This window comes from Eurytemora carolleeae, unplaced genomic scaffold (genome assembly GCF_000591075.1).
Source record: "Eurytemora carolleeae unplaced genomic scaffold, Eaff_2.0 scaffold515, whole genome shotgun sequence".
NCBI lineage: Eukaryota > Metazoa > Arthropoda > Copepoda > Calanoida > Temoridae > Eurytemora > Eurytemora carolleeae.
The window spans coordinates 162,297-176,583 of record NW_019396621.1 but is presented as its reverse complement, the minus strand read 5'-3'; the positions used below and the strand labels follow the sequence as shown (position 1 = coordinate 176,583).

The window sequence follows — 14,287 nt, the reverse complement described above, 5'->3', positions numbered from 1 at the left end:
CTTCCAGGACATACACTATCAAATATGAAAGTTACAGTTCATGAAAAATGAAAAGAAAACAATCCAACATATCGGAAGATCAGAGAATCATATTTTATCAACCAATTTAACACAACAGCAAAAGGTCTAAACAAAAAAAGATGATACAACTTTCTGTTGTGGCTTTAGTGTGGTTGTTTTCTGTTTTACTAATTTAGTCTTTGTTGTTGTTCTATAGTTGTTTTTCTTATATGCTAATTGCAATGTTTAAAAAAAAAATAAACATACATGGCCACAAACTCAAAACTCGGATTTTCGTATCTGTGTCGGTCAACCTATTCTCCTAACCCCTTTTCCCCCCCCACCCATCCCCCAACCCTTAATTCAATGAACATTTCTTTCAGTTTTGACAATACCACCATTCTTTAAGGTTGACCATAATTTTTACACTTTTCATTTTTTTTCATTTCACTTCAAAAAAACCCCCTCCCCTAATTTGATTACTTTTTTTATAAATTTCCAGAAAGTATTTGTTACATTTTCTTTATTTTTAATTTGTAATAATTTTGGTCATTTTCTATAGGATATAAAAAATATAGAAATTAATTTCCAAACCCGAGTTTTTCTACCTGTGAGAGTGAAACCTTTTTTGCCAGTTTGGACAATTTAATTGTATCATTCTTGAGGAGGTTTGTTTGTCTGTTTGTCTGTTTGTCTGTTTGTATGTCATAACTCATGAATCCCTGGACCATTTTATCTCAAATTTTGATTGGAAAACTCGCTAATGGGAATGTTTCAAAATTAACAAGGAAAACTATTTAATTGTCAACCTGTATTAAACTTATTCAATAATCCGCAAAAACCAAACTTTTTTATCCCAGCTTAAACAATCCTCTCACAACATATTAATGTTTCGGTTGGACATGTATCGGCCCTTGGTCCAGCTTTTTATCCCAGCTTAAACAATCCTCTCACAACATATTAATGTTTCGGTTGGACATGTATCGGCCCTTGGTCCAGCTTTTTTGGAACTCGTGCATGTTTTGAAGGAATTAAGCTGTTTGGCTGACATTGAAGTTTTTTACCATTTCAATCTTGTTTTAATCTTCTCTAAAGTTTTTGTGGTCAGTAAAAATATCAGAGAAAATTTGGAAATTACTTTTTCGTATTAAATGGATTTTCTCTGAGTTTGGAAGGTTAAAAATAATCTTATTATACAGGGTGTTCCACTAAACATTTTAATTCAGTGACGAATTCGATATCGTCTTTTTTAAATAATTCTTTGATTTAGTAATCCGTAAGATTTTCGTCTGCTATGTTTACAATTTGTTTGTTTATGTTTTGACTGCATACGGTTGTACTTAGTAAAACAAGAAAACTAAAGTATACAAACAAGGTAAACTTGTCCGTCTTCACTGTTCATCTTGCGGAGACATTATAGACACATCTTTACAGCCATTTACCGTTTTCATTAAATAAACTCTAGCAGACCTAATAATATTATGGTTTTAGAAATTAGGTATTACAATGCATAATTCATAACAAAGACGATATCGAATTCGTCACTGAATTCCCATGTTTATTTGGACACCCTGTATAAGAAATATATGTAGCTGTTTGGTGTTTTGGTCCTTGGTTGCTGGATAGTGATTTATAGTCCTTGGTTGCTGTATAGTGGTTTATAGTCCTTGGTTACTGGATAGTGGTTTATAGTCATTGGTTGCTGGATAGTGGTTCATATCACTCGGTTGCTGGATAGGGGTTTATAGTCCTTGGTTGCTGGATAGTGCTTAATATCATTTCGGTTGCTGGATAGTGGTTTATAGTCCTTGGTTGCTGGATAGTGGTTTATATCATGTCGGTTGCTGGATAGTGGTTTATATCATGTCAGTTGCTGGATAGGGGTTTATATCACTCGGTTGCTGGATAGGGGTTTATATTCCTTGGTTGATGAATAGTTGTTTATAGTCTTTGGTTGCTGTATTGTAAATTATAGTCCTTTGTTGCTGGATAGAGGTTTATATTCCTTGGTTGCTGGATAGTGGTTTCTAGTCCTTGGTTGCTGTATTGTAATTTATAGTCCTTTGTTGCTGGATAGAGGTTTATATTCTTTGGTTGCTGTATAGTAGTTTATAATCATTGGTTGCTGGATAAGGATTTATATTCCTTAGTTTCTGGATAATAGTTTATAGTCCTCATGGTTGCTGGATAGTGGTTTATATCACTCGGTTGCTGGATAGTGGTTTATATCACTCGGTTGCTGAATAGGGGTTCATATTCTTTGGTTGCTGGATAGGGGTTTATATTCCTTGGTTGCTGGATAGTGGTTTATATCATTCGGTTGCTGGATAGGGGTTTATATCACTCGGTTGCTGAATAGGGGTTTATATTCCTTGGTTGCTGGATAGTTGTTTATATTCCTTGGTTACTGAATAGTCTTTATATAGTCTTTGGTTGCTGTATTGTAATTTATAGTCCTTGGTTGCTGTATAGTAGTTTATAGTCCTTGGTTTATGTTTAGTTGAAAGTAGCCTGGTGGGTCTAAGTTCTTGTTTAAACAACTTATTCAAGAATGAAAACGGAGTGGATCGAAGACGATTTTAAAGTTATCAATAAATTACCATGTTCATTAGCCCACCCTGTATTACTCTAGTTGTTTGTATCTGAACCCTAGATTGTTCAGCCAGGCTGAACCTGTGTAAGTTCTACAGGTGTTATCTGATATTTTTAAATTAGTTTTTTTATAAAAATATAATTAAGCTTGGTTTATTAGAAAGTTTCAAATCAATTTAAACAATCTCTAAATTCATACTTTTATCTGATACGAATACCAACTCAATTTATTGTCAGTAAACTTCAGAATTGAGTCTTTGCAACAAACTCTGATTTTATAATGTCTATATCTTTGCAACCCAATTTCGTAGACCTTAGATATTTCAGGTTATAAATTTTGTTGGAACAAATAATTATAGGATTGAAATATCAAAGGTTTACACCATCAGATTACAAAGATTTATGGGGTTAGAAAATTTGAAAACTCAATTCCTTTCCAAATTTCTCAGATACGAATACCATCTGAATACATTGTCAGTATTCTTCAGAATTGAGTCTTTGCCACAAATTCTGATTCCTATATCTTTGCAATCCAATGTCGTACACCTTAGATATTTCAATTTATAAATTCTGTTGGATCAAAAAAGATTGAAAAATCAAAGGTTTACACCATCAGATTACAAAGATATATGGGTTTAGGAACTTAGAGTTTGTGGCAAAAACTCAATGTCCTTCCACTTTTATCAGATACGAATACCAACTGAATACATTGTCAAGAAACGTCAGAAAAAAATTGAAATTACGAAAAGTTGGGAAAAGACATATTGTACAAGGGGCCTGCAAATATATTAACGTACATAAAGAATGCGCTATTTTCCAAAAGTCAAACATAAAAACTTGTCTAATTATATTCTTTGAGTTTGAATAACCCTATAATCTGTTTAATATGATTTTAGAAAAATTGAACAGAGTGTAAAGAAAAACTGGTTTTTAAAACTTCACACACATGCAGAACTTATTATGGTAACTTAAATACAAAAATAAACAAAGTAAATAATCAAAAGTTCAATTTTGATTAAATACTTTCCAAATTTACCAATTCTGATCCAAATGAATGTGTACTACATTATTTAATTCAATTTGTCAAATCTCCAATCTAGCAGAATAAATATGTAGATTCTAAATTTAAAAGTAACGTTTGATGTTTTTGCATTTACCATTTCTTTTACTTTTAAATTTACAATGTATCTACATATTCGAATATCATATTTTACTAGTTATCCCAATTTTGATTGTTTGATTTTAAATGCTAGCTCGGGAACCCAGATTTGCCTTAAAAAGTCAACCTACTCTACTCTAAATTCTAAAACTAGGCTATAAGAACATCCCCGTGGTTCTACTAAGTTGCCCAATACAAGTGTTAGGCAAATGTCTTTTGATCAGACATCCTAACAGAGATGAAATACTACTATACATATATATAAGAGTATGGCTTGTAATACGAAATTATTCACTATTGGCAAAAATAAAACATGATATTTTAACAAAAGTGAAAAGACACGAAAATATTTATTTTCATTTTTGATTGATTGTTTTCATAACGTTCTGTATAACATTTAGTTTTAGACGAAAAATTCAATATCGGAAATTTAACTTTAAACATTCTAACATTTTTTTGTTAAATTTCCACCGATCGCATAGCAGTTTCTGAAAATAAATATAAATACATAAAAATAAATTTATAAATATATTTAGTTTCTGAAGGTTTCAATTAAAAGATATTTGATAAATGTGTACTGTAAGTGGTGCAACGATGAACCCGTGGGAAACCTTTAAAATATTTAAAAAGAGAGTTTTTTATTGATAACATATTTTTGTGTGTGTACAAAACTTAATAATAAAGCTTTCAACAAAAACTGTTTTGGAGATATGTACATATATTTTTTTGATCAGTTTCATAATTTTTTTTTCATTATATGTGACAACCCAAAATTTGAACAAATTATTACAAAAATATTCTATAATTAGAACCCAAAAGGATCCCGTGAAATTAAGCCAACAGTCCTTTTGATAGAGATGGGCGTGTTAGGCATTTTTACATTTTATTCCTTCATCGTTCGTTAATGACTCATTTCGGTTGGTCTTTTTCTTTTGTTAAAAGCATTTATTACGTACTTTCGCAAAAATATCTTTCGTTTTTATCTATTTTGTTCGTTTTTTCGGTGAACGTTCATTAAAATCGTTTGTTCATTTAAATCGTTTGTTCATTAAAGTTTTTCGTTCAGTAAAGTTGTTCGTTCAATAAAATTCGTTCGTTCTGAAAAAAACCAACGTTTGGTTACATACGAACGATTTATACCGTTCGTTGTAAAAATAAATCGCTTCTTTATTTCTCAGAACAATTCAAACCATTTGTTTTGTTTTCTGAACCCCACCATCATTTACAAAAAATGTCGTTCGTTTATACAAAAACGATGCCCATTTCTACCCTTTCTCGAAATTTAAGCACGTCCGTCCTGCATGAAGATGAAACGCTTTCTACCAGCTAAAATGATTTCTGACCTAATGACAGAGGTTAAAAGGGTAAAAACATGTATCATCTTTTAATACATGCATGTCTATAGCTACATACGTAACATTGTGTTCATAGATAAATATGTATATATATATATATATTTACAATTACAATATCCTGGTCAATAGTTAGTAAAGCGAAACCATAAAATCCTGTCGCAAAAACGTGCAATCTCTGTCTGATGGAAAAAACTTGTATATTGTTATCTGAGGATGCAAACCTATTGAATAAAAGAAGCGAAGTAATGAACAAATGCAGGCTCCGAGAGAAATTCTTACTTAGTAAATGTTACAAGACCTGAGGAGAAGTAAACAAGAGAAGAAACTTATGAACTGCCATTTCAAGAAGATTTTTTTTTTCAAACAGATTTTTTCCAAAAAGATTTTTTTTAGTAAAAAAATATGTATCATTTTAAATGTGTAAAACAATTTTTATCATATTCTGCAAAAATCCGTAAAATCATTGTAAAAAATGCTCCCGTATCAGTTTTATTCCAACTGATGATTGGGTTAGACCCATGAAACATTTTGTCTTGGAAGAAATATATATTTAAACATCTAAAATGTATATTTAAACTGAAAAAGTTGAAAATTATCTTTTCTGTCTGAAGAAAATTTAAAGAGATATTTTACAAGTAATTCTTTTTGCGTGCAATTTCGAACGTGTGGGGTATGATATATTTATTTCTATAGATTTAAAATTGATTGATAACATCAAAAGTTTTTTATAAGAGTCCAAACTGACGCGACCAATTTAGACTTCTATAGAAAAAACCATATATCATAATTATATAGTTTCAAGTTTCCACATACCTTTGAAGAATGGGTTACGGTTTGAATGAAAAATAGAAAGTTGGAAAATATACTAAAACGCCAGATTTTACTCACCACATTACTCAATTCTGCGACTTGTCCGTCAGAAATATTGGTTAAATCTAGTTTTAAAGCATTGAATCTCATCTTTAAACTAAGTAAACTATGTAACCTTTACTACTTTTTACAGTCAAATATCACTGAAAGCATTTTTTTTAGACAGGGTTCTTCTAGAATTTACCTGGGTTCGGGCAGGAGACTGCGGGGCTCATAGCCACATGTCCCCCATCCCGCCCTTATTACATTAGGCCTTTGATTTTGAAAAATTATAAGTAATAAATTTTGACCCCGTCTGTAGTGTATAGTGCACGCAATATTCATTGTTCAGACGCGTAACGGAGAAACAAAATACAATAAAACAAAAATACAATAAACAAAAATACAATAAACAAAAATACAATAAACAAGAATACAATAAAACAAAAAATGCAATAAAACAAAAATACAATAAAACAAAAATACAATAAAACAAAAATACAAAAAAAATAAAAATACAATAAAACAAAAATACAATAAACAAAAATACAATAAACAAAAATACAATAAAACAAAAATACAATAAACAAAAATACAATAAACAAAAATACAATAAAACAAAAATACAATAAAACAAAAATACAATAAAACAAAAAAACAATAAAACAAAAATACATTAAACAAAAATACAATAAAACAAAAATACAATAAAACAAAAAAATAGAACAAAAAAAAATAAAACAAAAATACAAAAATACAATAAAACAAAAATACAATAAAACAAAAANGTTCAAATATGAATTTGAATTGTCTAGGTTTCAGTAATCTGGTTCAGATATGAATTTGAATTGTCTAGGTTTCTGTAATCTGGTTCAAATATGAATTCTAATTGGATTCATAATCATATTCATACCCCGGTAATTCCAGAGTGTTGAGTCCGTAACATTTCAGTCGTCGCCTGGTTCTCCAGGGGGTAGGATGTACACTCGGATTTCAGGGCGCAACGAGATATTTCGACTGTGAATTGCTCGGCACCCTAAACTATGAATAAAAGGAAGGGTTTCATGATAACAATTAGTTTTAGTTTTATGCATTACTCAAAAAAGCAGAAATATATTTTTTTGTTGCAAAAGTCAATTCTAAATTCTAAATTCCAATCATGAAATAATAGTTAAGATTAGGTAGAAGATGAAGATAACATATTTAATTTTCATCACTCTCCTGTCCTTTTCGAGGGGAGGGGATCTTCGTTTCAGCGAGGGAGTAAGGGGAGGAGTTGGTCGACTAAACGAGGGGTTGAGGGGAGAAGTTGGTCAACTGAACGAGGGAGATGGAGGAAAAGTTGGTCAACTGAACGAGGGAGTGAGGGGAGTTTATGATGAGCTGAACGGGGGAGTGAGGGGAGTTTATGATGAGCTGAACGAGGGAGTGAGGGGAGTATATGATGAGCTGAACGAGGGATAGATTTAACACCTCATAAACCTGATACTCTATCCCACTCCGCGGTCATTGTTTGTAGTTTAAAAGTATTCTAAGAATTCTCGCCTAACCAAAATGGTTTTTGCCGAATCTACTTTGCTATTTGTTTGCACAGTAGTGGTCGTAGTTTCTGGTTTATCGTTCTTATTTTAGTTAGAATTTAGATTCATCTTCTCTTCGCAGAAAAATTTTTGATAATTTAGCAAACAAAATTCAATATTTTCAAGAAGAAGAGATGTTTTAACGTTACTTTTTAGAGGATGGAATGTTTTGGAGATTCGTTTTTTAAATATTCAAGGTTGGTTTTCTGTTCAAGGCTTCGCAAGATCTTTGTCTCGATAAGTTTATTTTTATTACATTATACAACAATTTCACTTTGACCAAAGATTTCAAACAAAAACGATCCAGAGCGATTGGTAAAATAGTTATTTGGATATAAAAGTTTTGGGTAAAGAATTTCTTTACATAATAAAGAAAAAGCAAAACTATAGAAAATTAGATTTTGCTATACAGTAATCTTTCCAGGAGGGGGGGGGGGGCTTAACCGTAGTGTATGAATTAGATATCAAACTGATTATTTTTCAACTGTTTTTTCTCTCTACAAAAATGATATGCGCAAAAAGGAAAAGGAATTATAAGAATTAAACACTTTTAAAACAATATCTGCCACATTATTGATCAGCTAAAGGTTTCAAGTTTACCATTTTGAATCGGACATTGTCATTTTTGTACGGAGGATCACATCAAACTACGCTTACAGTCCCTTTAATAAGTCTGATTTGCGAGGTGTTATATCTGGGAATTAATGAGGTTGATGATGTATGTGATGAGGAGGAATGTGTGGAGGAAGAGGAGGAGGAGTGCGGACTCTGCCACTCTATCTATATGAGGGAGTGTGATATTAAGATGGAGTATAAATACACTCCAGTCAAGGAAAAAACCAAACAATGGAAAAAATTATTTTACCAACATTTTTTAACCAAACAAGATATCTGCAAAACTAACCCCAATCTACTCAAACTGATTATTTACAATGCTATTTATTCCATTCTCCTTGTTATCCTCCATTCTTCAATTGATCATCTACCTTCTCTTGTTATCTACCATCCTCTAACCTTCCATTGATCATCTATCTTCTCCTTGTTATCTACCATCCTCCAACCTTCCATTGATTATCTATCTTCTCCTTGTTATCTACCATCCTCCAACCTTCCATTGATTATCTATCTTCTCCTTGTTATCTACAATCTTCCAACATTTTTTTCCTCAAAACAAATCAAACAATCTTAAATTGCAAATCTGAAAATCTTTAATTTCTGTGTTTATGAACTTTTAAGTACAGAATTTTCCCATCAGTCAATACGCAACTATTTTTTTTAGAATTTACACAGAAGTTTGAACTTTTATATTAATTTTGGGATCAAGCATTAATCTCCATTTTATGCAGATCTATACTGACTAATTTACTTCCTCTTCGATATCCTGTGATCGTCATAACCTGCAGAGATAACCAGACAACTCTGAAATAGGAAGACGACTTTTAAAATCAAGATAATACTTTAAAAAGTCAGAGTGTCCATATTTGATATCGATATCAAGCGTCCAAGATTTAATATATCCACACTAAAGTTCCTATCTCAGAGGAAGCTAATGTTTAATATTTATTTGGTTTGGTTTGGTTTGACTAGGTAGAGGAGTGTCGTGAGACGACCTGCAGTAAGCTAGGGTACACTAGAACTTGTACAACTAAGCACTACACAGAGTGCTCTACAGATGTACAGTACAACGAGATGGAAGAGGATCATCCTGTTTGTAATATAGAGAAACAGGTTATTCATAATTGATAATAATCTATACATCGTACATTCCTTGGACGAATCTATAGTTTACATTTTACGCTGCACTAATATGAGAAAAGTATAACGTTATCCGGTTGCATATCTTAGTAATTCAAAACATTTCTGCTCTTCTTTTCTTTAGATTTGATTTTAATTGAAAACAAATAAGAAGAGTTCAATGTTACGTACAATTTACTCAAGAATAATATGATTCAAGCTGATTTTTTATCTCTTTTTATGCGATGGGGGGGGGGGGCACTAATTATCCAATTATACCACATCATCTAATCTTATTTACATAATTTTATTCATGCAAAAGTTCAATATCTAAATTTGAGAAAGCATTATCTGAAACTGAACCCTGTGCACACAATTATGAACAATATCTTATTAAAATCTTTATTTAATAATTTATTTTTCATCATTCATTTCTAACATTTTTGGGATAAAAAAGAGTTTTCAATGGTTGTTATATGTCAGCCATAATAAATTTGACTTATTAAAGGGACTATGGTATGATTTTTAAGAACCCTAGCTCTATATAAAGAGTTTGATTCCCAACTCACAACGGTTCCCTTTGAACCATTGTCTGATGAGCTAAAATGTTGAGATATACCAAAGGTGGGAACAGAGAAATTAACCAATTAAACATGACGTCACAAGTGTTAAATATAACAAGGAAAACAGCGTTTTCTCTCATCAGTTGACATGTTTTCTAAGATTAAATAAAAAAGTGTAAAAACAGAAAATAATGAACACAAAATCACTTTAAGATAAGCAAGTAAGAATACAGCTGTACTGAGAGTGTACAAATTCTACGTTGCCATCTATTGTACTTAATAATCTATTTGAGATATCCTGGTTTTTTCTTTCTGAAAATTGATTATTTAAAATATTGGTCTCTACAGAAAAACAACTTTCGCATTTATGCGTCAGCGACAAGGAAGATAAAAAGACGATGTGACTGAGACAAAGGTTTACATGGTACCGTTGTTAATTTGACATGTAACTCTAGAAATGGAGGACTACTTAAACATTACGTTTATAGTTCTCGGGTGTACTACAAGAGCGCCATATTATGTTATCTTCATAGCTTTAACACCAGGATACGTGCAGGGCAGAAAGTAACCTAAGTTTTTCTACTATTTATACCTCTGAGCACTCTTTTAAAATAAATTATTTAAAAAATGGTTACTTACCAAAAATTATTAATTCTGTTAATAAAATGAATTTAAAGATTTTTTAAAGTATCATAATTATTTATGTTATCAGGAGCGATGTACAGAGTACGGATGCCGGAAGGTTCCAGTAATGAAGTGCAGGATAGAGAAGAGGAAGGTTAGGAAGGGTAAACCCTCCACCTCCTGCAGGAGGATCCCCAGGCAGGAGTGCAGGAAGGAGAAGTGTGAGAGAAGGAAGTGCTATGAAAGGGTGAAGATGCAGAAGGACGTTTACCCGCGTGAGGAGTGTGGATACAAGGAGAGACGAGTGTGTCATCATACAGAGAATCAGAACTGCAGGATCATTAAGAGGACACACTGTAAACCATCATCTAAACCTTGCAGACAAACAAACAGTGGAACAGACACACTTGGGTTTCCTGACACACTAACACTCAACTCTGCAGACGAACAAACACTAAATTCAGTGGACGTACACACATCAAGCTTTGAACAATATACACCAAGTTATGCAGCCCAAACCTCTAAACCTAAACCTAATCCTATTTTTAAACCGTTTGCTTCTACCCCCTGAACCTACCAGGTTTACTATAAAAATATATAAAAATGTAACACTTAGAATCCAAAAAAGAAGAAAAGAAGTTACCCTGCAACACTCTTCACAACATTGCTTATTCTAATTAACAGATATACTATACAATTTGCGTTTTTAAGCAAAAAATAAAATTTTATTTGAATTTTGTTTATTTATGTTCAGAATAGTAGAAACCAAACAAAATTAAATATAAAAAACCTGAAGTCAATGAAATTCTCAATAAACTAAAGACTATTTTATTTCTAATCTTTTTAATCAGCTAAAGTCTAAGATCGTCAAAACAACAGCGATTGTATTCAGCTTTATTTTGGGTACTACTGTATCCAAGAATATAAAGAACGTATAAAGAAAGTATAAAGAACAAGATAAAGAATTTTTAAAAATATTTTAATATCTTTTTATTAAAAATCATAAGTTGCCAACAGTCCCAAACTATATCAAAGAAAATTGGATATTTAAGACTGAAATTAATGCAGTATTTACCTTCCAACTGTTCATCATTTAACAGACCATATGTTCCAGTTTACTCTACCTAATCCCTGTAATTAACAAAACGTCTACCTCTAATTAAATCAATAGAAGGTTATTTAGGTTTAATGAGAATATTGTAAAGAAAGGGTGAAAAATGCAAAAAGTATGAAGTCTATAAGACGAAATTGATGACTTACCTTTGCTGTCAGATGTCCACGTTACATAATGTGTAAAACGTCAAGACTAAATAAAAAATTAACAAAAAAAGCTCCAAGCTCTGGTTGTATATAAAGTCTGTACGTTTATTTCCGTTAGTTCTCTTTCATAACTTTTTAATTATAATAATCAAAACTTCCGACTCAAAACATACTATACGATTATTGTTATAAACTTTTTTTTAAGATGGTTCCACGAAATTAAAGGGACTGTAAACGTAATTTTAAGTGACCTTCATGTCCGATTCAAAATAATAACTTTTAAACCTTTATCTGATCACAAAAAGGAAGATATCGATTTTCTATCAGGAAAATTGTTGAATTCTGACAATCTTCTCCAATTCCACTGAAGCATGAAACCGCAAATCACTATTAAAGAGGAACCACAAAAAAATATTTAATTGAATGTTGGAAAATCATCGATCAAATTACGTTTAAAAAATAGTTTAATGGTAATATTTTATCTCCAATTTAAAAAAAGAAAATGATCCAAAAATTATTTCAACTTTCATGTTTATGATTACATTTCCCTGGACTTACTTTCTTCCGCCTTTTCTTAGTTCAACCAAACACTGACCGTTTCCTCCTTGTCCCCTATTTTATTCATATACCCCGCCCTTCTAAATTAAAAAGTGTCAAAAAAAAATTAAAATAACTAAAACTAATGATTTCATGAAATGTTGGAGGTGGAGGAAGATGTATATAAAAGATTTAAAGATAATTGTATATAAAGATTTCCAGAGGAGGGATATCGCTGACCTGGACTAAAGGAGAAAAATGGTTTAAAAATCTTAAGAAAGAGAAACTACAGAAAATACTTAAAAATAAATCATTTTAAAAGTTTTATAAAGTTTGTTTTGTTTTCCTGGAAAATGATTAAAAGTCTCAAGAAAACGAAAACAGAAAATTCTATTAAATAAAATATTTGAAATTTTATTTTACAATTTTTTTTCCTTTTTTCAACAGAAAGAGAGGGGGGGGGGGAGATTATATCGCATTTCTGGCAAATGAGGAAAACGGTTTGTAAAGAAATTATACAGAGAAAAAGTTTTGTCAAAATTTATGTCAAAAGTTTTTATAAGTTTTGTTTTCCTATCTAAAGTAACCGTGAATTAAATAGTTTTTTTCCGTTTATGTTCAGTTTATTCTTAAAATAATTAAATATTAAAGATTTATTTAAAATTCAAGTATTTTTCCATAACCTCTCAACCATAACATCTGAATTTTAAATAAAATACGCGACTGATTGCCAAAAAATGTAAGTTTTTAATTTTTAAAATTACATATTAATAATATTTCTCTTATACATTTTTTAATCATCTTTTAGAGATTTTTTTTTGTCCCCAGGACATAATCGGGTTGTTACGATCAAAGCTCGGAATTTTTCTATTGCGAAAGTTTGGTGATATAACTGGAATGAGGCTCGTGTGCCTCACAGACAGGAAACATCACACTCATTGCTACCAATCATCTGTAAGTCCAGATTAGTACCTCCAGTAGTACCATGGGAACCATGGACCTTCCCTGCTTGTCCGCCTTTCCCTTCTTCATTATCTTTTACTTGGATCAATCCATTTAAAGCTTCTTTCTTGTTGAGTAGAAATTATGCACCCTTACGCTGCTAGAGATGTTGACAGCCGCCCCTCTGTCCTCCTTCATCCGTCAGGTGGATATTACTGCTTAACCAGATGTTGGCCTCAGATGATTTTGAAACCATAGGTTTGTGATAAGTGCTAAGATAACTATCAACTATCAACTTTCAATTAGCTATCAACTATCAACTATCAACTATCAACTATCAACTATCAACTATCAACTATCAACTATCAACTATCAACTATCAACTATCAACTATCAACTTTCAACTATCAACTATTAACTATCAAATATCAACTATATTATCAACTATCAACTACCCACTATCAACTATCAACTATCAACTATCAACTATCAAATATCAACTATCAACTATTCCTATGCAGGTTTAAGTACATACTACGTTGCACATTGCAGATTGCAGAGTATATAATGTACCCCCCCCCCCCCTATCTTGTATACATGATAGTGAACACGTCAAAATTAGTGTGAAGAATGTTTTTGCAGTGTGGCGTATTGTTGGTCGGCAGCTAGATTAGGATCAAGGACAATCAAAATAAGGAATTACAAAATAATTAAAAAATGTCATTCTACAAATTAATTATTTTTTAACAAACAAATAAATGTTTTACATACATCAGAGCCCGCGATTTAAAAACTTCGGCTCGAGTCGTAATTACTTAAACACCTCTGACGACAGCTTGTGTCACGTGATTGACAACTGCAAGATCTTCGGCTCAACTTAAGGAGTTCAGCCCAATGAAAATAAAACCGACCTTGGTTGGTTTTAGTGGAGAATAAGTCTTAATGTTGAGTTCTTGTTCTCATAAAAACCCGGAATGTACCAATTCCTACCATAAAAATCCGCCAAATAGAATATTAAACCGGTTTTTTGAACTCAACTCTTTGGAAAATAAGGCAGCTTGAATCCGAAAGCTTAAGCCGTAAATAAGGCCC

General features: G+C 31.6%; 1 protein-coding gene across 4 annotated transcripts; it reads left to right on the top strand.

The window, feature by feature from the left end:
* Window positions 1-6,892: 6,892 nt before the first annotated feature.
* On the top strand, window positions 6,893-11,190 carry LOC111706457 (uncharacterized). Of its 4 annotated transcripts, none has more exons than XM_023479337.1 (5): window positions 6,893-7,009; window positions 7,137-7,413; window positions 8,245-8,367; window positions 9,123-9,263; window positions 10,545-11,190. In XM_023479337.1, the coding sequence occupies exons 2-5, from the start codon at window positions 7,144-7,146 to the stop codon at window positions 11,025-11,027; spliced, it is 1,017 nt and encodes a 338-aa protein (XP_023335105.1). In that variant the 5' UTR covers window positions 6,893-7,009; window positions 7,137-7,143; the 3' UTR covers window positions 11,028-11,190. The 4 variants fall into 4 exon arrangements, with proteins under 4 accessions (XP_023335105.1, XP_023335107.1, XP_023335106.1 ...); XM_023479339.1 differs by having other exon boundaries at window positions 7,132-7,413; XM_023479338.1 differs by having other exon boundaries at window positions 7,127-7,413.
* The last annotated feature ends 3,097 nt before the right edge of the window (window positions 11,191-14,287 follow it).

Coding starts and splice junctions, on each gene's coding strand:
- LOC111706457 (XM_023479337.1), top strand. CDS start 7,144: ATGAAGATAACATATTTAATTTTCATCACTCTCCTGTCCTTTTCGAGG. Junction 8,368..9,122: donor ATAAATACACTCCAGTCAAG/GAAAAAACCAAA, acceptor TGGTTTGACTAG/GTAGAGGAGTGTCGTGAGAC. Junction 9,264..10,544: donor TTTGTAATATAGAGAAACAG/GTTATTCATAAT, acceptor TTATGTTATCAG/GAGCGATGTACAGAGTACGG.